Genomic DNA, 26,500 nt, shown 5'->3' on the forward strand with positions numbered 1-26,500 from the left:
AGTGATGCAGGACAACTAAGTATCTGGTCTCCGCAAATGCTAGCCATTCTCTATAGTGTTGCTATTAGTTTAAACTCACATGGTAGGGTGCATGTACTGTAGTGTATGACGTCCACGGCAAACAGCGCCCTTGCTTGAGGGTACTGGTTGGTTGAGAAGTAGAACTGCAACGACAATGTGGTTCGCACTTCAGTACTCAGGGAAAGTACAGTGCAAGTCAAAATCAAGGCACATTGTCCTTCGTAATGTGAAAATATGGTTATTAGTAGTGACTTCAGGGCACCGTTTCAAATATTTTTAATGATAGATTATAGTTCAATGTGACGTACAGAAGAAGCACGGAGTAAACATATTCATAAGATTTGGCACCTAATCACTCCCGAATCGTGGGAGATCTTTTGTAGCTTTCTAACAGGTGTGGGTATTTTGGGCCGCACCACTTCACTGTGAGCGCTTCGCCGCAGTGTATGACTGCGGCACTTTTTCTTCGCCCGTCGTTTCCCAGTCAGATTCAGCCATACAGTGGCCGCTTTCAGTGCTGTAGCAACTTTTGCTTGCCCTGCTTTCAATCCATCACTAATTCAATCACTAACCAACATAAGATATGGTTTGCCGGTACCGCACTAACCCATAGTGCGCAGGGACGCAACCGACTGTGGGTTTAGAGAACCCTCACGTGTTTTTTTTCCTACATGTATTATGCCCACCAGTTAGACTGTTACAGTTGTGACAACAGTAAAGCTTCAGCGAAATGGCGCTGGTACTTAGGTGGATTTATCACAAGGACAAGCTTGTAATAGTCCTGGCCGCTGTTTTTAAACACAAGTCGCACTGCAATCAGGCTGGATCTGTGATAGCGTACGGATCACGGAGGTATGTTTTTTTGCTTAAAAAATTATGCTCGGCCCTGTTATCGCAAGCACCAGATACCAGAGAGCTGGCGGAAGTTAAAGCTTCAGAAAAATCCATGCCGTCTTCCTCTGTGAAGGGTTTCGGTTGGGACGGCATGCCATTAGAGGCGCAGCCGCAACACAAGCGGTTTGCTGAGACGTCACATCCCGTCCTCGTGCCGTAGTCGCCGTCATACAGTCTTAAGGGAACAGGGTAGGCAAAGTTTCCGAAAAAAATAGATTTTTTGTTTTTGTGTAATTTAATATCTCTATTCTTTCCGTAACATGGCCCAGTGTGTCATTTGCGCGCACGTGAAATATTTACCTCAAAATCAACATTTTTCGAAACCTAGGCAGCATCCAGCCACGCCCCCTTCGACACATGCTCGGGATCTGTGCCTCTCCTAAATTGAAAAAAAAATTTTTTTTCACCACCTATTTTTTGTCATGTTTAGCGGAATGGCTGCCACTCATCTGGGAACAGTGAAAACCTAGCTAGCATATTTCACTTAGCAAAACGAATCCTAAGACGCAGCTGGATTACTCGCGAGGCGCGGCGTTTTGCTCGTGCTTCGACGTGTTTTCGCGGACAATCGAATTTCTTTATACTTTGGTGCTGGTTATTTAGCGGTAATGCAATGACGAAGCAAAAGAAGTGCTTTAAAAACGTCTCTTCCACGGAAACCGGCATAAGTCGATTTCCAATGACGCGAATTCTCCGCAACGCAATCCAGGAGTGGGCGCCGCGGCCACCACGTGCGCGTCTGCACTACCATTATGATGAGATCGTGGTCGTTCAATGACCATCATTCCAGCTTCGTGATCTGACTCTCGTCATGCTGCCACCCGCTCACTTTCTGCTTGTCCAAGCTGTCCAAGTTGTCCGAGTTATCTAAGATACACAATATGTGCGGGATCGTGATGGTTTCGTGTTTGTTGCATTGACATCATTCCAGCTTTGTCACCCGACACTCGCCATACCGTCGTAATCACGCCATCGTTGTCATGCCGCCGTCGTCCTACCCTCTTTCTCGTTCCATCAACGTCAATCTTTCATGGTCATTGAGTTACAATCACACTGCCCTCATTCAATCTTGATTATTCCTCCCTTGTAAAGCTGTAATCATCTGTCATTCGTTATCATGCATCTGTTGTCGCACCGTCGTCGCCATGGCGTCGTGGCCGCGCCAGCGCCTTCACTTCAACTTCGTCAGCCGTCTTTCGTCATGCCATCATCACCATACAGGTTTCATGATACAGCCACTGTGACGCCATTGTCATCGTATACTCGTCATCATCTCATTGTTCTCATCTCGCTGCCGTGGCATCGTCGTCATTGAGTCGTGGTCATACAGTTCTCGTCATACAACCGTTGTCATACCATCAATGGGCTGTGGTCGCATTCGTTCCATCGTCGTCATTAGAAGTTCGACATTTCACTATCCTGATGCTATCTTCGTCAGCCATTCTCATTGCACATTCGCCGCATTGTAATCGTCATGCCATGGTTGTTACGCTGTCGTTTCACCATCGTGATCGCTTCACTAACACCATCCTGCTGTCGTCATACCATCTTTGTCAATTTATCGACATAATTTCTAGCTCTTCATTCTATGCTAACCATGCTGTCGCCATTCAATCGTGATTGTTATGTCAATCGCTGTTTTTATGTCACCATTGTGATAACGCCCTCTTATACAGTCGTCGTTATGCATTGGTTGTCATACCACCATTGGGATGCCGTCGCGGTCCTTCCATCGTCGTAATTGTAACTTTGACACCCGACTCTTGTCTCCCAGTCGTCGTGGGCCATCTTCGCCAAGCAGTAGTTATGATGATGTTGTCGTTAAGTCATCGTCGTCGCGCTGTAGTTTTACCATGGTCATCACTTCAGTAACGACATGTCACCATGTTTGTCCCGTCTTCGTGATTCCAGCTTCTTCATACAAAAATTGGCATCGGATTGGGGACAGGTCATCGTTGCTATACCGCATTTGTCCCACAGATATCATTCCTTCATCATACTACCGTCACGGTGTAGGCACCATGCATTTGTCGTCATGCCGCCATTCTCATAGGTGGCCTTGACAAGCCAGTACTATAGCAAAGTATAGCGTGTGGAGCACAACCAAATCAATGAACATCTCAGAATGACAACTAGACGCTTTAAATAAATGTGGCTTCAGGAATACGGTCTCCCGCTGCTTTGCTCAAACGCTATTCGCATTAGCATCGACCGTCATTGTGAGATGAATTCTGCCGCAATTTCTTTATATTGTATTGAAGAAGAAGAGCACAAGGACAAGGGCAGCCAGATCGTCTGTTCCGTGCCTGCAGTGGAACTAATGGGCCAGCCGGATCGCCAGTGCTTAGCAAGAGCTTGAGCCGTTCGGGCAGCCAGCTGTTCCTGCTCTGCGTGACCTTCCTTCTCGATTACGAACAGAGGCTGCCAACTGAACTGTTCAAACACTCCATTACAATTGGTGGAAGGTGCGGGGTATTCAAGAACATCTACACCCTGGAACTCCGGTCTCGGACTCTGCCTCCCGTCATGCCTGACTCTCCCCAGCCGACGTCGCCGCCACCCTCCGTTGCCTGCTCCGGCGCTGTCCCGCAACGCCATCCAGCGGTTTTCAGGGGTACGGATGAGCAGGACGTCAATGACTGGTTGTCTACATACGAACGGGTGAGCTTGAACAATCGATGGGACGATACCGCCAAGTTAAATGCCGTCCTCTTCTACCTTGCGGGAGTGGCTCACCTGTGGTTTAAAAATCACGAAGCCGACTTTGAGTCCGCGTTCAAAGCCAGTTTCGCTGAAGTTTCCGGTCGCCCCGCCGTCCACAAGTTGCGCGCCGAGCAGCAGTTACGAGAGCGAGCGCAACAACCCGGTGAAACATTCACCTGTTATATCGAAGAGGTTCTGGACCTGCGCAAACACCGATGACATTTTTCAAATGTTAATCGCCAAGAGTCCGCGCACCGTAGCAGAGCTCATAAACTTGTGCCAAGGCTAGGACGAGTTGAGGAGGCAGCGCGATTTGACCAGGCGCCCCTCAGTGGCTGACGAGGCCCTCTCTTCCATGACCGTCTTCCATGACCGTCTTCACTGATCGGTCCCCCCTGCTCACACAAATCCAAGCTTTCGTGCGGGAGCAAATTGCACTACAGCTCTCTCTACTGCCCTTCGCTGAGCTACCCCAACAGCAGCCGCTGCCGTCACAGCCTCCTACAGAGCTCGCCCCAACGCTCCGGCGGGTTATTGAAGAGCAAGTTGCTGAGGCTCTACCTATGCAGTATCAGCAGTACCCTGTCGCCGCGCCACTTACTTACGCATCCGTCGCCGCGCAGCCTCAAGTTGCTGAGGCTCTACCAATGCAGCATAAGCTGTACCCTGGCGCCGCGCCACCTACTTACGCATCCGTCGCGGCGCAGCCTCCTCGTCAACCACTCGTTGCGCTACATCCACGGTCGCTACCACCCGCTCGTCATCCCGTTCATCGACCTGCTCCTGCGTTTGCTAATCCTTGGCGCACACGAGACAACAGGCCCATATGTTATGCCTGCGGTATTCCCGGCCATGTTGCACGACTCTGCCGCCGCCGCATGCTGCACTCTGATGGGCTGGTGCAGTTGCCTCCGTACGCCGACGTGCAACCTTTTCATACACTTATTTTAGTCGGCAGACGAACAGGCCACCAGCCGAGCATCCTGTCTTTACGCGTAGTTCGCCTTCCTCGCGTTGCCACTCGTTATCACCCATGCGTCGACGCCCTTCACCCACGCAAGAGGAAAACTAAGCGCCGCAGTTCAGGAGGCAAGAACTGCGTCGCCATCGATCTGTACAAGTCCTCCATTGTCGCCTTCGAACGTTGTCGACCCTACTGTTCACGGCGTCCCTACCGTTGCGCTAATGGATACTGGAGCAGCCGTGTCTGTCCTAAACGAACGCCTCTCTCGCGCCTTACGAAAAGTTACGACGCCACTTTCTGGGTTTTCTCTTCGCACAGCAAGCGCCCAGCCAGTGCAGCCTTCTGCAGCATGCACAGCTAGAGTTGTTATTCAGGGCGTTCTCTATATTGTGGAATTTGTGGTTCTTCAGTCCTGCTCTCACGACGTGATACTTGGGTGGGACTTTCTTTCGCGAAGTCATCAATTGTGCACGTGCTGAAGTCGAATTATCGCCTCTGTGTAACGTACCCCTCGTCGGCGCCACTTCTCTTCCCGCTAAGCTTGTCCTTTGGGAAGACATCGCCATACCGCTGTACTCGTCCGCCGTTGTTCCCGTCTTCTGTGGCGCTGTCTCTGAAGGCACTGTCCTCTTCACTCCTTCGGAACTCTTCATAACCCGCAAAGATGTTCCCCTTCCTTTCGCCACGCTTGACATTTCAGCCGGTCTCAGCGCCATCGTTGTCTGCAATCCTCTTCCTACAGCCCTGACGGCTCTTTGCGGTGAAGCACTTGCCCAAGTTCAGCCTCTTGATGACATGTTTATAACCGACGTACCGGATGCTTCGTATACAGAGCTCACTGACTTCTGTACACTTTCCACTTCTGCTCCGCCATCACCTGACTTATTCACACCTTTCATTGCCGATGATCTTACTTCCGAGCAGCGCTCCCAGCTTCTTCACCTGATTGCCCAGTTCCGTTCTTCTTTTGATGTGGCTCAGCCTAATCTGGGTCGCACGTCAACCGTGAGCCACAACGGGCCATTGCGGCAGCGCCCGTACCGCGTATCCGCCAAGGAACGTCAGGTGATCAGTGAGCACGTGGACGACATGCTTCAGCGCGGCGTTATTCGACCTTCCAATAGCCCGTGGGCATCACCGGTGGTTCTCGCCACAAAAAAAGATGGTTCTATTCGGTTCTGCGTCGATTATCGCCGTCTTAATAAGATAACGCGAAAAGACGTTTACCCTCTACCACGCATTGACGACGGTCTGGACAGCTTGCAAGGCGCTGATTTTTTTTCTTCGTTGGATTTACATTCGGGCTACTGGCAGGTCCCGATGTCAGCAGTTGATCGCCCTAAAACTGCATTCAATACTCCGGATGGTTTATACGAATTTAATGTGATGCCATTTGGCCTATGAAATGCGCCTGCTACGTTTAAACGAATGATGGACAATATCTTGCGCGGTCTAAAATGGAGCACGTGTTTGTGCTACCTCGACGACATCGTTGTGTTCGCCCCTGATTTCAGCACACACCTTCTTCGCCTTAGGCAAGTGTTGACGTGCTTGACCAACGCAGGCCTGCAACTGAACCTGAAAAAAGTGCCAGTTTGCCGTGCGCAAGCTCATGATTCTAGGTCGCGTCGACATGTGCCCCGACCCATCAAAACTTCGCGCTGTGACAGAGTTTCCAAAACCTAAGACACTCAAAGAACTCCGTGCCTTCATCGGCCTCTGTTCTTACTTCAGACGCGTTGTTCGCAATTTTGCCTCAATTATATCACCTTTGGCACAACTCTTAAGTGGCGCCAACGACCTAGCCTCCTGGTCTCCTGCTTGCGACACCGCGTTCGTGACCTTAAGCCGTCTCCTGACGTCTCCGCCTGTACTGCGACACTACGACCCCACCGCCCCAACTGAAGTGCATACCGATGCCAGTGGTATTGGCCTTGGCGCTGTCCTTGCGCAGCGCAAGCCTGGCTACTCCGAGTACGTCGTTGCTTACGCCAGTCGTGCGCTGACCAAAGCGGAACGCAATTACACCGTCACAGAAAAAGAATGCTTGGCCATCGTTTGGGCACTCGGGAAGTTTCGCACTTATTTATATGGCAGGCCTTTCCATGCCGTTACTGACCATCACGCCCTTTGTTGGTTATCCTCTTTAAGAGACCCGTCTGGACGCTTTGCCCGCTGGGCTCCGCGCATTCAACAATACGGTGTAGACGTCATCTACCGCTCAGGTCGCAAGCACGCTGACGCCGACGCTCTGTCCCGCTCTCCGCTGCCAGCCTACACGGCCTCCCTCTCCACCACTGAGGCGGTATGCTCGGTGGACATCGCCACCTGCGCATCAGAGCAGCGCAAAGATCCTTGGGTGGCCTCTCTTCTGGATCTCCTTTCTGGCTCGCCTGCATCTCCCATCCCCGCTGCCTGCGTCGCCAGGCTGCCCACTTTGCTGTCCGGGATACTCTCTTGTATTGACGCAACTAACAGCCCGATGGTCGCAAGTGGCCCCTGGTTAGTCCTAAAGCTTTGCGTTCCGACATGTGCGCGTCTTTCCATACTGACCCACAATGTGCACACGCAGGCGTTTTGAAGACGTATGAGCGCCTGCGGCAACGTTACTACTGGCGAGGCATGTTTACTTTTGTCCGAAAGTTTGTCCGCTCGTGCCCGCAATGCCAACGCCGCAAATCTCCGCCTCGTCCAGCCCACGGTTTATTACAGCCGCTTCCGTGCCCTGCTCGTGCCTTCGACCGTGTGGGAATTGACCTGTACGGACCGCTACCGCTAACACCCGCTGGCATCATCATCATCATCATCATCATCATCAGCCTGGTTACGCCCACTGCAGGGCAAAGGCCTCTCCCATACTTCTCCAACAACCCCGGTCATGTACTAATTGTGGCCATGCCATGCCTGCAAATTTCTTAATCTCATCCGCCCACCTAACTTTCTGCCGCCCCCTGCTACGCTTCCCTTCCCTTGGGATCCAGTCCGTAACCCTTAATGACCATCGGTTATCTTCCCTCCTCATTACATGTCCTACCCATGCCCATTTCTTTTTCTTGATTTCAACTAAGATGTCATTAACTCGCGTTTGTTCCCTCACCCAATCTGCTCTTTTCTTATCCCTTAACGTTACACCTATCATTCTTCTTTCCATAGCTCGTTGCGTCGTCCTCAATTTGAGTAGAACCCTTTTCGTAAGCCTCCAGGTTTCTGCCCCGTAGGTGAGTACTGGTAAGACACAGCTATTATATACTTTTCTCTTGAGGAATAATGGCAACCTGCTATTCATGATCTGAGAATGCCTGCCAAAGGCACCCCAGCCCATTCTTATTCTTCTGATTATTTCCGTCTCATGATCCGGATCCGCCGTGACTACCCGCCCTAAGTAGATGTATTCCCTTACGACTTCCAGTGCCTCGCTGCCTATTGTAAATTGCTGTTCTCTTCCGAGACTGTTAAGCATTACTTTAGTTTTCTGCAGATTAATTTTTAGACCCACTCTTCTGCTTTGCCTCTCCAGGTCAGTGACCATGCATTGCAATTGGTCCCCTGAGTTACTAAGCAAGGCAATATCATCAGCGAATCGCAAGTTACTAAGGTATTCTCCATTAAATTTTATCCACAATTCTTCCCAATCCAGGTCTCTGAATACCTCCTGTAAACATGCTGTGAATAGCATTGGAGATATCGTATCTCCCTGCCTGACGCCTTTCTTTATTGGGATTTTGTTGCTTGCTTTATGGAGGAGTACGGTGTCTGTGGAGCCGCTATAGATATCTTTCAGTATTTTTACATACGGCTCGTCTACACCCTGATTCCGTAATGCCTCTATGACTGCTGAGGTTTCGACAGAATCAAACGCTTTCTCGTGATCAATGAAAGCTATATATAAGGGTTGCTTATATTCCGCACATTTCTCTATCGCCTGATTGATAGTGTGAATATGATCTATTGTTGAGTAGCCTTTACGGAATCCTGCCTGGTCCTTTGCTTGACAGAAGTCTAAGGTGTTCCTTAGACTTCTGTCAAGCAAAGGACCAGGCATACGATGGATTATTGTCGCAGTTGATCACCTTACATGCTATGCTGAAACCGCTGCTCTACCTGCAGGGACCGCCAGTGACGTTGCATCCTTTCTGCTCCATCGTTTCATTCTTCGTCATGGCCCACCTCGGGAGCTGCTGAGTGATAGAGGCCGTGTGTTTTTGTCGCAGGTGGTTGAAACACTGCTTGCTCAATACCGCATAGTTCACCGGACCACCACGGCGTACCATCCTCAAACTCACGGGCTTACGAAGCGTTTCAGTCGCACCCTAGGTGATATGCTCGCCATGTACGTTTCATAGGAGCATACAAACTAGGACATCATCCTCCCGTTTTTCACGTACGCATATAATACGGCTACAGAAAGTACTACAGGATTTTCTCCATACTTTCTTCTCTGCGGTCGCGATCCTTCCCTTACCATCGATACGATTTTGCCTTATAAACCAGATGCGTCAGAGTGTGCTCCCGTTTCAGCCGTCGCCCGATACGCCGAGGAATGCCGTCAATTAGCCCGAAAGTTCACCTCCGCCGACCAACAACGACAAAAAGCCAATCGTGATGGCGACGCTACGAATCCGGACTCCGCTCCCGGCCCACTTGTCTTGGTGCCTGTGCCTGCTACCACGCCTGGACTTTCGACAAAACTTCTCTCGCAGTATGATGGACCATACCGCATCGTCGAACGCACCTCTCCGGTCAACTATGTCATAGAGCCGCTTACACCGACATCCGACAAGCACCGCCGTGGACGGGATGTTGTTCACGTTCACCGCCTGAAACAATTCTATGACCCGCTCGTCTCCACGTCGTAAGCCGCCAGGATGGCTCCACTTTTTGCACCGGGGGTAGTTGTAATGAAGAAGAAGAGCACAAGGACAAGGGCAGCCAGATCGTCTGTTCCATGCCTGCAGTGGAACCAATGGGCCAGCCGGATCACCAGTGCTTAGCAAGAGCGTGAGCCGTTCGGGCAGCCAGCTGTTCCTGCTCTGCGTGACCTTCCTTCTCGATTACGAACAGACGCTGCCAACTGAACTGTTCCAACACCCCATTAAAATATAATAGAAGTAAAGTGTTATGTCATAGATAGCTTTAATATTGCTAAATATGTATAGATAAGCGAGCTGCTCCAGATAATTGGTCGCAAATTATTTTATCGCTGTGTTCATGGTACTGAAGTTGGTCGGAGATGCCATTTTTAATGCAGCATGAACGCTAAATCACAGCTTACGGTACACAATGAAAAACTTCAGATGGCCGGAATTTACCATGAGCTGTTTACTGCACTAACTCCCATACCGAGGGTGCGGCCGTACTGCCACCCATGTGGCCTTCGCCACAACGCCCCGTGAAGCACTGAAGCACGAGTACGTTTAGCGGAACCTACGCTGACTTCACTCGGGTGTCGCCCAATTTGCACGGCCCCTCCACTCCAGATTCCTTCTGGCGGGGATTTTCCCAAGGCGTTGAGGGTCCACACTGGCATGGTGTATCCACCCGCCGTCATATACAGGTCCACGTCCAGGTCAGCTCCTGCGCAAATTTCCAGAGAATCACAAACGTAGTGTGTTAATGCCGCGGTGGCGAATGTGATTTATGCTTTACACACTATATTATCGCGTCTCCAAAAAGGTAGCGCACAGATGCTACATTCTGTAAGAAGCGCCCAAAACAGTTTAGGCTATCTTTATTGCGTGCATTGTATTCCAGGTTGGTTTACACATATATGATGTAGCGTGCCGGCAAAACATTCGTTTCAGTCGCGTGTTTTTCTTTCTTCTCACCCATCATTCACGACCAGCCGATCGTGATGGTACTGTAGGTAGAGCGTCCGCGGATTGCTGACGAAGCAAGAGAAGGAATTACATTGGAATAGAATCGATACATTATCTCAGCCTTATATTGATGGGCAATGGGGTGCTGCATAACCTACATATCTACAACTATTACCCCGGCCACGAAGACAGGCATCTAAAATCACAGTTTCTTTTTTTCAGTTATTATTATCCACAGTGAACCACTATTGCCAACTCTTCATTCGATGTCGTTTTACGTCGATGAAGTGCGCAGACCTACAAGACAGGTGAAATTGTTCATAAGTAAACAACTAAACATGTTTTTTTTCCGCACAACGTATTTGTGGAACACACACATAGCACGAGAGCTACAGCCAGCATCTCTTTTATTTACTTATTTTCAAGAACACACAACACCAGACCCTGCTGGAGTTTAACGGAGAACTTGTCTGCATTTCCATACCGCATGATATCAGAAAGAGCAGAAATTTTCATCCTCGTAAAATAAAAGTTTGTAGAATACGTAATGTACGCCTGCTTATGTATGTTGCGTTGTTGCTACGTTACTCGGATTATCTTAATTTCACTGCTTAACTCTCTTTGCTACAATAAATGTTGTTCAGTAACATTCACCCGACACTAGTCATGCCAGCCTAGGATGCTATAGGGTTTGAAACACGCGTGTATAATCATTCAATGAAATATTAATGCATTATTTAGTCTATCGAACCCATAGCATGAGGAGTTAACGGTAAAGCTAACGAATTACCAGTAAGAAGGAAACGAGATGCGCCCTTGAAAACACAGTTACTGCGCAGACTGAAAGTGAAGAAGGGGTTCGGTAGCATTTAGTAAGTTTGCAAGCACCTTTCTTGAATAATAGGCATTCCAACGTAGAGAACTAAACGGGTGCTGAGAGGAGGCGTGGAGGAAGTCAATCTGTTCATTGAACATTAAGCACCGTCAGCGACAGCAATGCACCAGATTTTTATCATAAGGATTGAGCAGATTTTGTTGCTCCCTTTTACTATGCATAATGTACATAATACAAAAGTCTTGTAAACTCGATAAGACGATAAGACCACACACAAACACACACACTCACACACACACTCACACATTTGGGCCGTATCAAGTACCGGTAGGTATTTGTCCCACAGGCCACTGCAGTCCGTAGGGGATATTACATGGTCGGGCAAACACAAGCAGTCCCTGTTGTTCAAAACCCATGTGGTGCTCATCTTTCTTCAATGTAAACCATGTGCATATACAGAGGGTTGGCGTCGTCTTCTCGGTCTGTCGACTTCTGTGCGTACCTTGTGTGCGTGCATTCTGTGCGTGCCTTGTTTGCAGACACACAGGGTCGTCCTTTACTAGCAATCAGGCCAGCATTTGCCGAAAAAAAGAACATTAACTGACAATTACGACACTCCCTAATGCAAAATTTGAGAGCACCTCTGTACGTGTTTTTATTAAGCGACATATGGAGACAAAGAATTTGGGAGAGACATGTAGCAGAGTCTTCGATCGCCGAAAATCTGATCCGCGGGTCAAGCACGTTGGTTTTTATAGATGACAAGGCCAAGCTTCCAGTGTAATCACTAGTTTGCGCATTGCTTCCAGAAAGTACTACACGATTGGAGTGGTGCACACAAGCAGATTACAAAACAATCGCAAGGCAAGGCAATCGAAACAAGCGCGAACGATAGTTGACATGCGCGCACGATACTACATATATATATATATATATATATATATATATATATATATATATATATATATATATATATATATATATATATGGCTCATGAGCCGTCCGAACTTTGAGACAGAGTGCAGGTGGACTAAACACTGCGTGGGTTTCTCACCGGCTTTGACGTAGTTGTACCAAAAGAATAGAGTACACAGTTTCCCGGTGTTTCTGATCGTGGGTGATTCGATGCTGGCCCGGCCATGCTGTGTCACCATTGTACTGTTTGCGTACACCAGCAAATAATTTCCTGAAAAAAAGAAAAACAGGCCCAATGTTGGCGCTCATAGTTAATGCAAATCATTGTGCCACCAGCAGATGACACAGTCTCACCTCCACATGCGATGTGCGAATGAATTGGTCAGGGCGATGAGCCCAATTACGACAAATAAAGCAGCCGGCCCTCAGCCAGAGAGATTATTTGCGTCGAGTACTGCTGTTTAGACGGGCTAGGAAATGAACAAGTCATGAGCAAGAAATTTCTTGCTCTTTTTGCATAAACGTTAGCCTGCGTTTATACAGTTAGTGCAAACTCGGTCCTACTATTTCTTTAGTGGTTGTGCCTTTCGGGTGCCAAGCACTAGGCCATAGATTGAATTTCTGAACACGGTGGATGAATTCAAATAAGAGCAATATTTTCGGCGCCGGCTCTTTTAAGCACGCCACAGAGGCCAGGCCATCACATTTAATGGACATTCCTCTACAACTACAAGAGCTAAATCCCAGCAAGCAGTGCCATTTTCGTTTAAGAGCTACCATAAGGTCAAACTGAAATGCTAACAGAGAGTAACTGGTCCCACTGCCGGTTAAGCGTAATTACATGGAAGCGCGATGTGTAACCGTTCCCTGTAGCAGGTTTCCAAGCGAGGAGTAGTCTTAAGTTGTTTTCGGGTTAGCCACTGTTACAAACGTCGACGAATATGGAAATAGAACAACGCATAGTAGTAGATTAGTTGTTCCCGTTTGAATTCATCCTGACAATATATTGTAATTAAAGCAGAGGTACAAGGGTATAAATTTTTCTTAACTAAATCTAGAACTCCGGGAGAAACCTGCCAATCCAAAATAAAAAAAAAATTGTTTTATGCGGAAAACTGCTACATTCGATGTTTCCGATCACTGCTGTAATATGGTCGTTGCCTTTTCTTAAAATAGAAAAAAGTCTTCACGCTTCATCGGGGAGTGGTAAGAAGCGCAGCTACAGCTGTGACAACAGCTTTATCTTCTTTCTCTTTCTTTCCCAATGACTCCAATTCTGAACACCAAATTGAAAGTCCTGCTGGCCAAGACCCCATAGACTACAGTGTTCAACGTCGACCACGGCCATAAACCTGGCGCAAGCACGGGAAAAGTAAATGCGAGAATTGGGATAGCACGTGATTTCGCATTGCTACGACACGGAGAACCTGTTACAGTGCGGTGAACGTGCCACACTAAATGACCTTCTCTTTGTGACGTGGCACTACGGTTTTCATCCCTGCCATCTACGTTTACTCGGATGATAGGGCGAAATATAAAAAGAAAAGCACTGCCGCGTGTTGGAGGGCTTCATCGACATCTATGTAGGGATGTGCGTGTTTATGATTCCTTGCTGGCACGCCAATCGCCTGTCAATATTGACCTGTATGACTTTATTTTCCTGCATAAAAACATATTTCTTCAATGGACTACCTAAAGACCGTGTGTCTAGGACTACCTGGTTGCCTCGAAAACCTCTATTATGATGTCGGCCCGCCGAAATGGCAACGTGCAGGAAGCCAAGGAATCCAGTTCCCATATCAATGTCCGGCCAAACGCGCGCTGCTCTTTCTCGCGTTCGGTTGCACATGGCACAATATCCAGTACTAACTGACCACGGCGGCGGCGGTCGGCGCCATTGGGTGGCGACTTGGGAACCAGTCCTATGGGGACCAACTGCCAGGCTGTCGTGCCCTGGTTTCGGGCACCGTCCAAGTTCCAACCGCATGCGTCCTCGCTGAAGCCGCACTGTCCGCAGTTCCGCTCGTCGGCGCGGTCGTCGCAGTCGGCCACGAAGTCGCACACTCGTTCGCGCGGCACCATCTTGCCGTCGCCGCACTGGAACTCGGCGCTCCGCGACTCACCTGCGCGAGGGGCAACCAACGGCAGGAAATAGTCGGCACTGTGTGGCGCTGGGTTCGTGACTTCGAAAGCCATCTACGATTGAACCACAGCAAATTATAGCATAAATTATGGTTAGCAACGTTACAGCAACGGACCGGGACCCGTGTTCACAAAAAATGTTCTTGCATAAAAGCTCTTCGTAAAAGCGCATGCCAGCTGCTCGTGATGCTGGACGTATTATTAACGAAGACCCCCTGTCGAATGCGAGGAACACTTACGAACAGAAAGCTCTATGGATCATGAGAAAGCTTTGTGAATACCGCTCTGTTCTTCCGCTCGGACACTAACACTACAGTATAAACTTTAGCTTCGAGCCCGTTGTCTTTCACAGACGTGACTTGACCTTATCAGCAGTTCTTCGCTCCATATAACCTTTAAAAGGTGCTGCATAACACCTCATTAGAGCTCTCAGCTTGCACTGAAGCTTTCGGCCAGTCATACTTTCGTAGCTGTTTTAGTATCTTTTTATGCTTTATTTCCGAACCTGTTTTCCGCTGACTTTTTAATGTTATTATCAGGTTAGAATGCCTGATAAACGGTATTATATAGCGTGTTAACGACGTCAGTTTATTTGCTGATGCCGACATTGTTTTCAGAGTTCCTTATCAGTCTATTTGTAGGTGTTGCACTGCGTTTCCAAAAAGAAAGCGAGAGATTCACGACAACTTCGAGTCGCACTGCGCAAGGCAGCTCAATTTTCTATGCCATGCTTCCGGAACATGGCTTAAGCAACCTCCGCGGCGCCCCTATACCTGTCGCCTATACTCACAATACGGTACCTTAGCAGTCAGTACATCATATCCCTTCCTTCATTAGACCCCGTGACATTTTTCCCGCTAACCATCGACCAACACTATCGCTGGTCGCTCACCTCAGGCGTGCCTCGACCACACGCGAGTTCTCGACGACGCGTTTTTAGTACATTAGTATATTTTCATTTGCGCCGGAACGGCATCCTCAAACCTTTTCCCATCGGTCATCGTTGCTAATGATTCGCTCCCGCTAACGAACTACACCTTTTTATTAGGAGGCATGTCATCACTGTATACACTGGTGCCGCTAAAGGAGTGCGTAAATTCTAGACGATGTATGCGAATAGAATATATGTTGGACGCCACCACATATATAGATTGGGGTATACATTATTTCACCACCACAATATTTGCATGGAAGTGGTGGGTATGGTGACACAAAAAAAAAACGGTGGCCCAACAGCATCTTGGCTAGCACCACATCCTCTAGGAAGCAGGCCAACAACATCGCGTACGCACAACATACGTGCAATACGAAATGTGGGATCGCAGAATGTAATCATAATTAGTTCGAGCTTAGAAAATTCGGAAAAATGTCAGACAAGGAAAAAGAGAAAACAATCCACTCAAAGGAACAAGTGAGAAGCATGTTATGATACATGGGAAAACTCTTCATTAGTTCGTTTACGTTTATTAGGTTAGTTGTAAAATATTAAGCACATGTCTGAAATTCATAATTGGTGAGTGGGCTTGGAATTAACTAGTATTCAGTGCGTTGGCTGAGGCAAAATGTCGTATGTTGACGCAAATTAGCAAGGTTCGTAGGAGTTAGCTTTTGTGGAGTACCTCGTTTCTACAAGATCTTGAGGGAGGATAGTCATGCTCACTATTAACTCACAAGACCTTGTACTTTGCAAGCAAATAAGTAGTGAGTTTCTTTTTGAGTGGCTTAACATAGTGCGCATGGCATTGCCCTGTAAAACTATTAAACTACTTAGAGATGTTTCAGTACCATTGCATCAAAAAAGATTGCAGTTGCGCAGATCAGAAGCAAGGAGTGAGTTATTGTAAGACAAACGCAAGACTGGCACACATGATTTGTTTAATGTTGCTGGTAATGGCTTCCACCGCGCAATTAGACACTTTTTTGGCGTATTCTTAACTACATAAACGCTATCGCCACTTTTATAGCGTGATAGGCCCCTCTAGTCAGATTGTACGTACGCCAGGAATAGCTACGTATTACATCCTCCTACTAATGCGAGCGCCAAATTAAAAAAGAATTCTCTGAATGAAGTGTCGGATGTTTTCATTCGTCATTTCTGCTGATGTTTCCGGGTTTTACTAATCTATATGCCGTTGCGACGCAAATTACTTACTAACTTTCAAACGAGGGGACGATGTCAATGGCGGGCATTCAAAGTTACCTATTGTTTTGAGCCACTGTTCTCTCAGATGAAATTTCTATCTGCTTATTTGCGCTCGAAATTGCTGAAGCAACGAAATAAAGTACACCCTAGAAATTCATTCAAAAGGTTGTCTTGCAAAAAACTCGTAGTTTCCTGATTACTGTAGAAGCTAAACGAACACAATATAGCTATCAAAAAAGAACAATAAAACCTCTGCCATTGCCTTGAGTTTCAATTTTCTGGCAGAATGTCGTAGCGCAGGCGGCACTTACTTTGGTCGTTGCAGTCGGTATTATCAATTAGCAAGTCGTCGATTGCAACAAATCCATCGGCGTTACTTCCAGCGATCGCCTCAATGGGAACTTGCTGGAAAAAAGAAAAAATATATATATAGCAGGGAGAACAACGAAGTTGCAACCCGCATAGATATATTTATTGATATTTAAGTGTTACAATATAGCACGTGAATGTGCCTGCAACAAAAGGCGGCCGAACTGAATTTTTGGCCTATGGCAATTATGATCATGGTCATCGGAACGTTCAGTCTCCACAATCATCAGCTGGGAAGTCAGATCATTACAATAACGTAAAAGGTTTGCAATTAGTAAGTACCTACAGTCATGCTGTGTTAATTTCTAGTGCCCCCTTTCTCTAACCCTGACATGCAATGACAAGCAGAATTTCATGCCGCTAATATGAACAGGATAAAGAAAGAGTAAGGCAGAGGAATAGCTACGCTATTTTTTTAACTTATCAGTCATAAGGAATATACTATTTCAGAGTCCAGTGAAACAGATGGTGAAAACAACGTTTCTCGCGGTCTAAAAGCCCTTCACAACACCAATGTTATGCATGTCGTTGATCACGATTACGAAAGTTTATAACACAAGCGTGCCAAATTTTAATTCAACCCTAGTGGGCCCAGAAAGCTTACACTTTGCAGTACATGTTAAAAGTACATGTTTAATCGTTGCAGTACATGTTTAAAGGTTGTGCAAAACCTTTAAACATACAACCTAATGGCACTAGTGCGATTCATTTGCGCAGATTTCACGATGCTACTGATAAGAGTTAGTGGTCGTCTACGCATTCGCATTCCTTGAGTAAAGGATTCTAGCGCAGCGCAAATTGTAATGTATAAAAACAAGCAATAAATCAACGAATAATGGCGAGTGGTCGTTAAAGGCATTATTTACATTTATTTTCCGCAAGAAGTTTGAATAATAACGAAGGAAAGGTGAAACGTTCGTTTTAAAATATTTAAGAGGTACGGCGCTTGCGGCCTCAGTGCGATGTCGCTAATTTTACTTTTTTAACCGTTGGACATGCTTTTAAACAGGTGACGTTACAGCAGACTGGGAGATTAAGCGATTGCCTGCGTTCTGAACGCAATGTAAAATATGTTCACTAACAGGCAGACATGTAGCGCTGGGTTGGCGCTGTCGAAATATATGACACCACGTGGAGCCACATTCGCGGGAAACGTCCGGCCCATTTTCCATTTCACGAGTCTTTTGTAGCTTACCAAGCCCCCGCTCTTATCGAAACTCAATTATTTGGCATTTCATACGGTTGTTCTAACCATTTAGCTCACCGCAATATTTCTCTTTGATGTACTTCTGTGTGGACGTTGTAAGGAAATTGGTGAGGTTAATCTTTAAAGACAAGAGACATTTAAGTAAATACGCCGATGTCACGAAACCTAGTGTTTCTCCAAAGCACTATATATGTATGTGCCATTAACGTGCGTCCTAATAAAGGCTGAACCCACACACCGCGCCCCTCCGACGATGCCGATGATTCGGAAAACGTCCAAATGAGTTAAGTGCAGATAACAGCTACCTGTGCAAAGGTAACTGGTTTTACCGAGACAGCAAACACTGGAAGAGAGAAAGCCGGCACAACTGCAGAAACGCTCGAACGATGTAAATTAAGCTCCCTAAAGATAGCCACAAGGGGAAGCACCCCCGTTCTGTATACAGCCAGCGCCATTTTAGTGAATGTATTGTTCTTTTTTTTTTTTGGTACTCTTTCTTTTATCACTGATTGTAATGAAGGTGATTCAATGCTTACCTTAATTAGTGAACTTACTGATTGGCGTTGTTTGTGTGTTTTATTCCGTCGTCGCCATATCATCCCGCGCTTGCAATAGCATGAGCATAAGGCTAATTTTTATCTCTACCCATTTGCAAAAAGAAAAGGCTAACAAAAAAAGCAACCTCACACACACTTTAATCATCGCACTATAAATATTCAATATCACTTACTCTTGCACGAGACAAGCGAAACCGCTTCTGGTTCCAGGTGCTGGTTCCATCGGTGACGCTTTCTGAGTGTAGCAATAAACTGACTCCATTCGGTACAGAAGGCAGGTAGTACCATAGGGATATACATGAACCTAGGTAGCGTGACGGCTCGCGCAGTTCCAACGATGTCCGGTTGCCCTTGATACCGGGGCTTCTGTAGAGGAGATAGTAACCTGCCAACGAGATATGACAGCATGGCACTGCGTGAATGGGGTAACATAATTACTTAAGTGTGCGAATTGGACAAACGTTCTGTATTAATTTTTATATTTTGCTAAGGGCGTCCGTCACGAATACGGTGCAGTACCATATATATATATATATATATATATATATATATATATATATATATATATATATATACGACCAAATTTAAATGCAATTATTTTATTTTTACTATTGCAGTTGAGATACTTTCTCTCATGCCGCCTCACTTTCCACAAATTCTAAAAGTTTACAAGGTGGATGACATTACTAGGGGCCCTATAACGTAAAACTATTCCAATATGTTTCTATTCCAATCTCCTGACGTCAAATTTGCGTAACCACCGACGCGAGCACCAGGCGGTCACCCACAGGGTTGTCTGTACAGACCAATAAAACACTCTCCTCATTCATAGCAGGTCCCTTTTGTTTGCTAGAAACTTGTTTGCTTGTTTGCTTTGTTGCTTGTAAAACGAATAACATTGCCTACACTGAGCGGCTTGTCGTATATAATTGGCTGACAAGAGGCGAGGAGAACGCTCAAGTGGAGAGGGATCCGCTGCGGCAGAACCAGTGCACTGAAAATTGACAACCGGATGAAGAGGGTGGTGCCAGCGTCTGCGATTGGTCGGCTTTCCCGGCGGCATGCAACGGAAGCTTAAGAATGACGCTAAAACTGACCCTCAGCAAAGAAGAGTTGGCAGAATGAGGGGGTAAACGTGCCGAAAGTGCTTGAAAACGTTACATGGCGACGCAAGAAGTTTTATTGTGCGCAAATACACCCATGCTCTCCGGCAGGTGCGAGTAGCCAGCGTCTCAGCGATCGGCGGCAGCCATCTTTTATTTCTTTCGGAACGGGGCAGCCTGCGGCTATTCCGAAGAAAATTCAGTTTTGTTCGGCATATTAATGCATCTTTATCGCGTACACGTCACTTTGACGCGGTGAGTTTGTGCGGTTTTTTGACGTCGCGTGACAGGCAGGTGAAGTGGGCGCAGCCCTAAAGCTCTTTACCAATAGCCGAGGGCTAATGGCGAAAAGGGGTCGAATCAGAAATAAGTGTTTTTCTTTTTTCTGTCAAATCATGCATAATCAGTGTGTACACATCATATCAGATGGGGACCTATCGCGGTTTTCGTGACGTCGCGTGACAGACGGGTGAAGTGGGGGTGGTCGAAAAAAGTTTTTGACCAATCGTAGAGGCCTGATAGCAGAATTGGAATAGAAAAGTTTGGAATAGTTTTACGTTATAGCGCCCTAGTTCAACTTGGATATGTTGCGCCATATGTATTACACATGGCTGACATGACCTCCTGTCACCTTTATCGCTCTTCGTCGCACGGTCTAGACATCGCGTGCTTCACGAAGCAGGAGCTGTTGAATCAGGTGATGTTAGAGGACACTGGCCCACGTCACGAACTTATGATTAGTTGTTGCCGGACTAGTCGGCTTATGCTGGAAACGACGCCAACTCACGCGGTAAAACGACCCTGACAGTAAAAAGTGTTTTTAAGATGGTAAATCGTCTTTTACGCTCTTATAAAATTATGAAGAAGCTTGATTAAAACTTTTTGTGGCACTCGTCTGCAGTTTTCATGAAATAGACATGCTTGATCCGGTGCGTTGTGCCTAGTTCTCGCTTGTTTTTCGTCATTTCTTTTTCTAGATTAGACAGGCTGGCGAGCCTGGTGTTACTTTCAAGAGAGAAAAAGAGTGTTGGGTAGCCGTGTGAGACTGCTTGCCAATCCACTTTTTCACCTGAGCATCGCCTTGGAGAAGACTTAAGGAACCCTAAAATCAATATGCGTGTCATTTAGTCCGTCATAATTTGGAAGTGTGGAGAGTGCTAGACATAAAGACAACGCTCACAGCTTGGTAGAACAGAAAGCGATTCAGTCGTCTGTAAGCCATCCCGGGCACGATTGGTTTAATAATTATTGCTTCCTTTATTTTGTGCTATTTATTTATTTTTATGTGCAGAATTGCAACAATACTGCTGCAATAAATTGTGCTGCACTTCATACGCTGCCAATGTCTAAGCAAAAGCTCTTTACCAATAATCAATGTTCGTTCCTAGTGAACTAATCAGTCCTCCGATTTGGTAATCTTCTGAGTGGTATTTTAGGCCAATAATTTTTCTTATTCCAAACTACAAGGCACGGAAAATATTACCGTCCGCTCTTACCGGACTTCTTGAAGCGTGTACTGAGATCATCTGCGATACATTTAATAGCCGCTCCTCCAGCCGCCTTTTGTCAACCCCGTTCTAGTTCGCAGGTAGGTGTTAGATCAGCCTTCTGTGTGCGTGAAATGCACGATGTAGGAAAATGTGCGGCCTCACACAGCAAATAAGTCTCGAATATATCAAATGCTCTAGGTTTACATACATCAGTGTGAACACTACTGCTTTCGCGTCCATAAAATTCAGTTTTTTAATTGAGCCAACTCAATTAGGCCCACCACTTGAAAAGGATCTTTTCCTAAATAATTCTTATTCAAAAATAAAGCTCAGCGAAACTGTATGCGACCAGCAAAGAAGTTTCGTTTTTGAACGACGTAAAATTTGCGCTGTTGAAAATAACACACACGCTTGATAATCTGTCAGCCTCTGAAGTGAAGTTGGTTTCATCTTAGAATGAGTGAAGCCAATTTTTTAAAAAAATCGCGTTCCGTGTTTTAGAAGACGCGTTCATGGACAATTAGACTGGCATGTTACTTTCCAAAATATTTTCGGAGCGTGAATACACCCATGGTTACTTAAGTCTGCTGTTATAGACCCGCTTAAAAAATTTTCAACATTTTTGTGCACAGACACAAGAGGCATCAAGTTCTTTTGGGCAATAAGCGATGTGCTGCTTCTTCTCTCTTGTTCGGTCTCCCGTTGAGAGCCCTGTTGCTTGTTAAAAGTATGGACCATTCATATGGACGCTATCTCGATATAATAATTCTGTTGGTAATGACATGTTCAAGCAATCATTGAGTCGGCATCACAGTGAAATATGCCTTCTGATACGTTGCGCGTCCAATGCGGTGTATAGTTTCGACAGCTATATTATGCTAATCTTGCTCTTTTTTGTGAGCTGACCGGTGGCAATAATTTCTGCTCCAATTGGTCCCTCTTACGTAATATCTAGGCGAAAAAACGCCGCTGGTGTCCATTCGCGGCAAGAGCTTTTATTTTCCGTTTTAGTTTGTCAGCATCAGTGCACTGATTTAGCCCTATTCGCATTCCTAGCTCCGCTATATATACATATGTTAGAATGTATTTGTATAGCCGCAGGTCTATATCCTGCTCAGACCAGACCAGCTCAATGACATAATCACTTCTCAATCCGGCGCATGTTGCTGACTGGTTGTTACCAAGTTGAAAATCATATCTTTTGTTTCCAATCAATGTTATCCAATCATTGTTACTTGCCAGAAGAAGCATCTACGTCAACGTGGACAAAGTAGCCTTCTTCTCGTAGTTTTCTTTTCTTTGTACAAGTATGGAGGTGAAGATGCAACATAGCATGGCGCGTTGCCAAATGAACATTGCATATTGTATTTGATTTTCATGTCACTTTTGTGGTATTCGAAACGTATTCCATGTTTCTTTTTTCCCAACTGTGACGACACAAAGGCCCGTTTTAAACTAGAGACAAGTTTCTGAAAGTTCGCACCAACAATCAGAATAAATCCCCTTTGTCTACGTTTCGCTTGCATCTGTCATCATATCCGGGCTACATATGTTACGTAATCTCTTCCTTAGTAATTACTGATAGGGATTAAAATCGACGTGAAATATAAGGTTTAAGGGGTCTCACCTTCTTCGGTAGATGTTGTGTGATCTTTAGACAGCTTACTGAAGGATCCTGCCCGTTCAACCTCGAACCTTGACTCTTCGCCTGTTGGGAGATCAGAAGCAAATAAGGAGTGTTCGAAATACACTAGTTAAAAATAAACATCATTGCTGATGACCGCTTGCGCAGATGTTCCAAGCAGAACATCAACCATGCACTAGAGAAAAGTAGTTGACGCGGAAAAGGTTGCAGAGCTTGCCAGAGCTCGTAATATTCCTCTGCTATGGCGAAGGGATTGGGTTTTACTTCTTGAGAATGCCTACAATGTGTTGCAGCCGCAATGATACCTATTGAACGAATAATGTACCCCTTTCCAGGTACAAAACACAAGGCTATCAACCCTATCACATCAGGTTTTCATTTCCGTGCTTGATCAGGTAAGTCGGCTGTCGTAGTACTAACTACGTTGGAATGTTACGCACGCAGATGGCTACGCATTATAGATCGATAAACAAAAATTGTGGCTTCAGGCAATGCATCGCGGTAGTTCAGAAAAGGGGGACCAGGGCGGTGGAAGATCTAGAGTAAATTTTTACACAGTAGTTCAGCTGTAGGACTAAAGAACTGTTATGGACCACGAATTTGGGCTGGTAGGTGCATATTGCATACAGGAAAATGTAACAGCGCAAGACACGGGACATAAGGAGACTGACAAAGCACTAATTATCAAAAATGTTGTCCGCTTCCTCCTTATGCCATGTATCTTGTGCTACTACTGGTTTTTTAAGCAGCATGTATCAACCAGCCGAAATTCTTACTTTATAGCAGCTTTCTTTTCCGATAATCTAAGCAACCTTTCTGCCATAGCATTTGAAAGTGGTTCATTACGTTCCACATTTTAAATGTTATTTACCCCCTACTAGTCTTAAAAAATAACAAGCCTGCTTTAGCGAAAGCATATTTTTCAATGTCTAACCGCTTTCTTTATTGCTGTAAGTGACCACAGCAGTTCCTAACACGCACGATCCCACTCGGTGTGTTGCGCTCGCCCGCTAATTTCCAGGCGCTGCGGACTCATTGCGATTTTTGCTGCCTCTGGTGGCTTTCTCGGGTGTTCCCGCTGGCGCATGAGAGCACAATTTACAAGACATTTCTGTACAAAGCAAGGCGCGTCAGTTTTTTACAGCAGTTTTTAAGAGGATAGCGTTAACGGCCCCATGTCGCAGAAAATCTGGTGTCCGTGTCCAGCATCGGGGGTCCTATGAGGAAAAGTTGCCCTGCGTATCTGTACGGCACTGAAGTTCCTTTTCTACAACTAAAATTGCTCATACCTTGTGTTTCATTCTTTAGAAAGTTGTGCCTCGGAATTTTGGGAATCACAGGCAAGCAGGAAATGTCACGAAAGAAAACACCGGCAGCGCATGAGTTTTAAGTTAAATCTTCTTAAACTGAAATATTAAAAGTCCGAAACAATAACCGAAGAACGGCGCATACACGAGGCTGCGTTTCTATCATAAAGCTCGCCTTCGTGCATAGCGTTCGCCGCCAGGGTTTCCCGGAAAACAGTATGGTTACATAGGTTGCAGTTGTCTGGAAGCGGGAGAAGTAATCAGGGATCTTTAAATGCTGTCGTGTTCCGCTCTTAAAAGCCAAGCTTAAGCGTCTTCCAAAGCTTTGAAGCTGGCGAATGGCGGTGCCAAGCAGCACGCGATCATAGAGTTACTGTATAGGTTTGAGCATATACATTAACTCTACGCTCTCTCGCTCTCTCGGCAGGAAGAGGATACTGTGAATTGCTTGATCCGCAAGATACAAAAAGTCGCTGCTGTTGTTCCAATTAGAGCATCTACACAAAGGGTGATGGCCACAGCCACGCCAAATGCCCTTCAAGAATTAACCGAAGCCCATCTGTCATCGCGATACCACAGACTCACCACCACTGAATCTAGGCGTGAGATACTGAGACAACTTCATCATTCTCCACCATTCAACGAGAGCAAGCGACATCAACTTCCTCCGAACATACACGGCCAATACCACATCCAGGCCCTACCCAGAAACATGCACCCCGAATTTCACGGCAAACGCCAGAAACTTCGAGCCAAGGCGCTACAACACAGCTATGGACAGGCGGAAGGAGTCTACTATGTGGACGCTGCAGCCTATACCACTAGATATCGTTATGCTCTAGCGGTCGTAGACAACCAGGGCAACATTGTTTGTTCAGCATTAGTCAAGAACACCTCGGCGGGTGACGCGGAAGAGGCCGGCATTGCACTCGCATGGGGCTACCCGATAGCGACGTCATCATTAGTGACTCTAAGACTGCAATCCGGAACTTCAGTAACGGCTACATTAACAACTTCGCGCACTCTGTACTGGTCGCTCGCCCACCAGAAAACGACGTCGCTCTCGTCTGGACTCCAGCACATCAAGGACTCCAAGGCAACGACATGGCTCATGGCGCTGCTCGAGGATTCACGGACCGAGTGGCCGCAATTTTAGGCCTAACTCTAGAACCCAATGACTCCCAACAACACGCCAACAAAGGCCCACTCGTCATATTCTATGAAATTTTCACACATTACAGATACCATCGCCTAATGTATCCACCTCTCTCTGTGCCTAAAATGCGCCAGAGAGAAATTCTGTGGCGCCAACTACAAACTCGCACTTTTCTTACCCCGCGCACTTTGCACTTATTCTTTCCCGCCACATACCCGACACCCAAATGTCGCGCTTGCCCTGTCTCGATAGTCGATCTCTCCCATATCATGTGGCAATGCCCCATCAAGACTCCCTCCCGCACGCTCAAACCATTCATTAGTAGCGAGGAGCTGCGGGAGACTGCCCTGCGCAGCTGCGGGCCCACCCTGCAGGACCGAGTCCTGAGGTGGGCTGAGGAAGTAGCGGAGGCCTACCACGACTGGTAGACCGACGTCTAGCCACATAATGTGGGGACGGACGCCTGCTGAGACTGGAGTACTTAGACATCCCTCTGTCCCCCCAGCCCCTCCCCTCACTTAAAAGGGGAATAAAGTTCATTCATTCATTCATTCATTCATTTAACTCTACGCGACCTGCTCCCGTGCGTGCCAATGAACAATTCACCTCACTATTTTTGCATCCGGCCAAATACAGCTGCTTCGTGGCCGCGCGCTTCGCTACGTATGTACCCTCTAGAGCGCTGCGTGCGTGTGTGGTTGCTAAAATGTACTGAGAGCGTTTAGGTAGCCGATCGATTCCCTTTGGAAAGCTTTATGCTCTCAACGATTGATTTTTTTCAAGCGAAGCTTGTATTGCCTGACTCGCCCCGTCGGTGTGGCTGTCGTCGTAGGCTAAAAACCAACTCCTACACACCCGCAGCTGGTGGCCGGAAACCCTCCGCACCCAGAGCTGCTTGAGAGGTTCTCCTCCTTACTCGCTCTGCGAGCGTCGTTTATCGCCATTTTCTTTGCTCAAAAGAACTATGTCTCTTTAATGTGTCTCGGCAGTCGTATGGGGAGGCCTCGTTTGATTGGTTATGCCGAACAGCAGGCTGCGTTGAAGGAATGGCAGTGGGACCGGGCCCGTGAACGTGCTCGCCAGGCGAATCTACCCTTTCTCATCCACCAACAACCTCTTTAGTGCGTCTCCCCTCCCCTAGGGTTGGACAGGCTTCGCGTGCACCACTGTTTCTGGAAGGGCAGGGTTCTAATTCAATTTTTTTTAAATGCAAAGCATTGCTTTGTCTAGCCG

At 46.7% G+C, this 26,500-nt stretch overlaps 1 protein-coding gene across 1 annotated transcript in view; it reads right to left on the minus strand.

Moving 5' to 3' along the window:
• The window catches only part of LOC142579877 (MAM and LDL-receptor class A domain-containing protein 1-like), a 276,708-nt gene that overhangs the window by 106,854 nt on the left and 143,354 nt on the right, over nt 1–26,500 (minus strand). The window contains exons 32-38 of the mRNA XM_075690514.1: nt 22,787–22,867; nt 18,740–18,951; nt 16,745–16,838; nt 14,023–14,271; nt 12,288–12,419; nt 10,011–10,156; nt 80–164 (exon numbers count right to left, since the gene is read on the minus strand). Of these exons, the coding sequence (XP_075546629.1) occupies nt 80–164; nt 10,011–10,156; nt 12,288–12,419; nt 14,023–14,271; nt 16,745–16,838; nt 18,740–18,951; nt 22,787–22,867 (999 nt within the window). The remainder of the gene's footprint in view (nt 1–79; nt 165–10,010; nt 10,157–12,287; nt 12,420–14,022; nt 14,272–16,744; nt 16,839–18,739; nt 18,952–22,786; nt 22,868–26,500) is intronic.

The sequence above is a fragment of the Dermacentor variabilis genome, chromosome 4 (assembly GCF_050947875.1).
Source record: "Dermacentor variabilis isolate Ectoservices chromosome 4, ASM5094787v1, whole genome shotgun sequence".
NCBI classification, from domain to species: Eukaryota; Metazoa; Arthropoda; class Arachnida; order Ixodida; family Ixodidae; genus Dermacentor; species Dermacentor variabilis.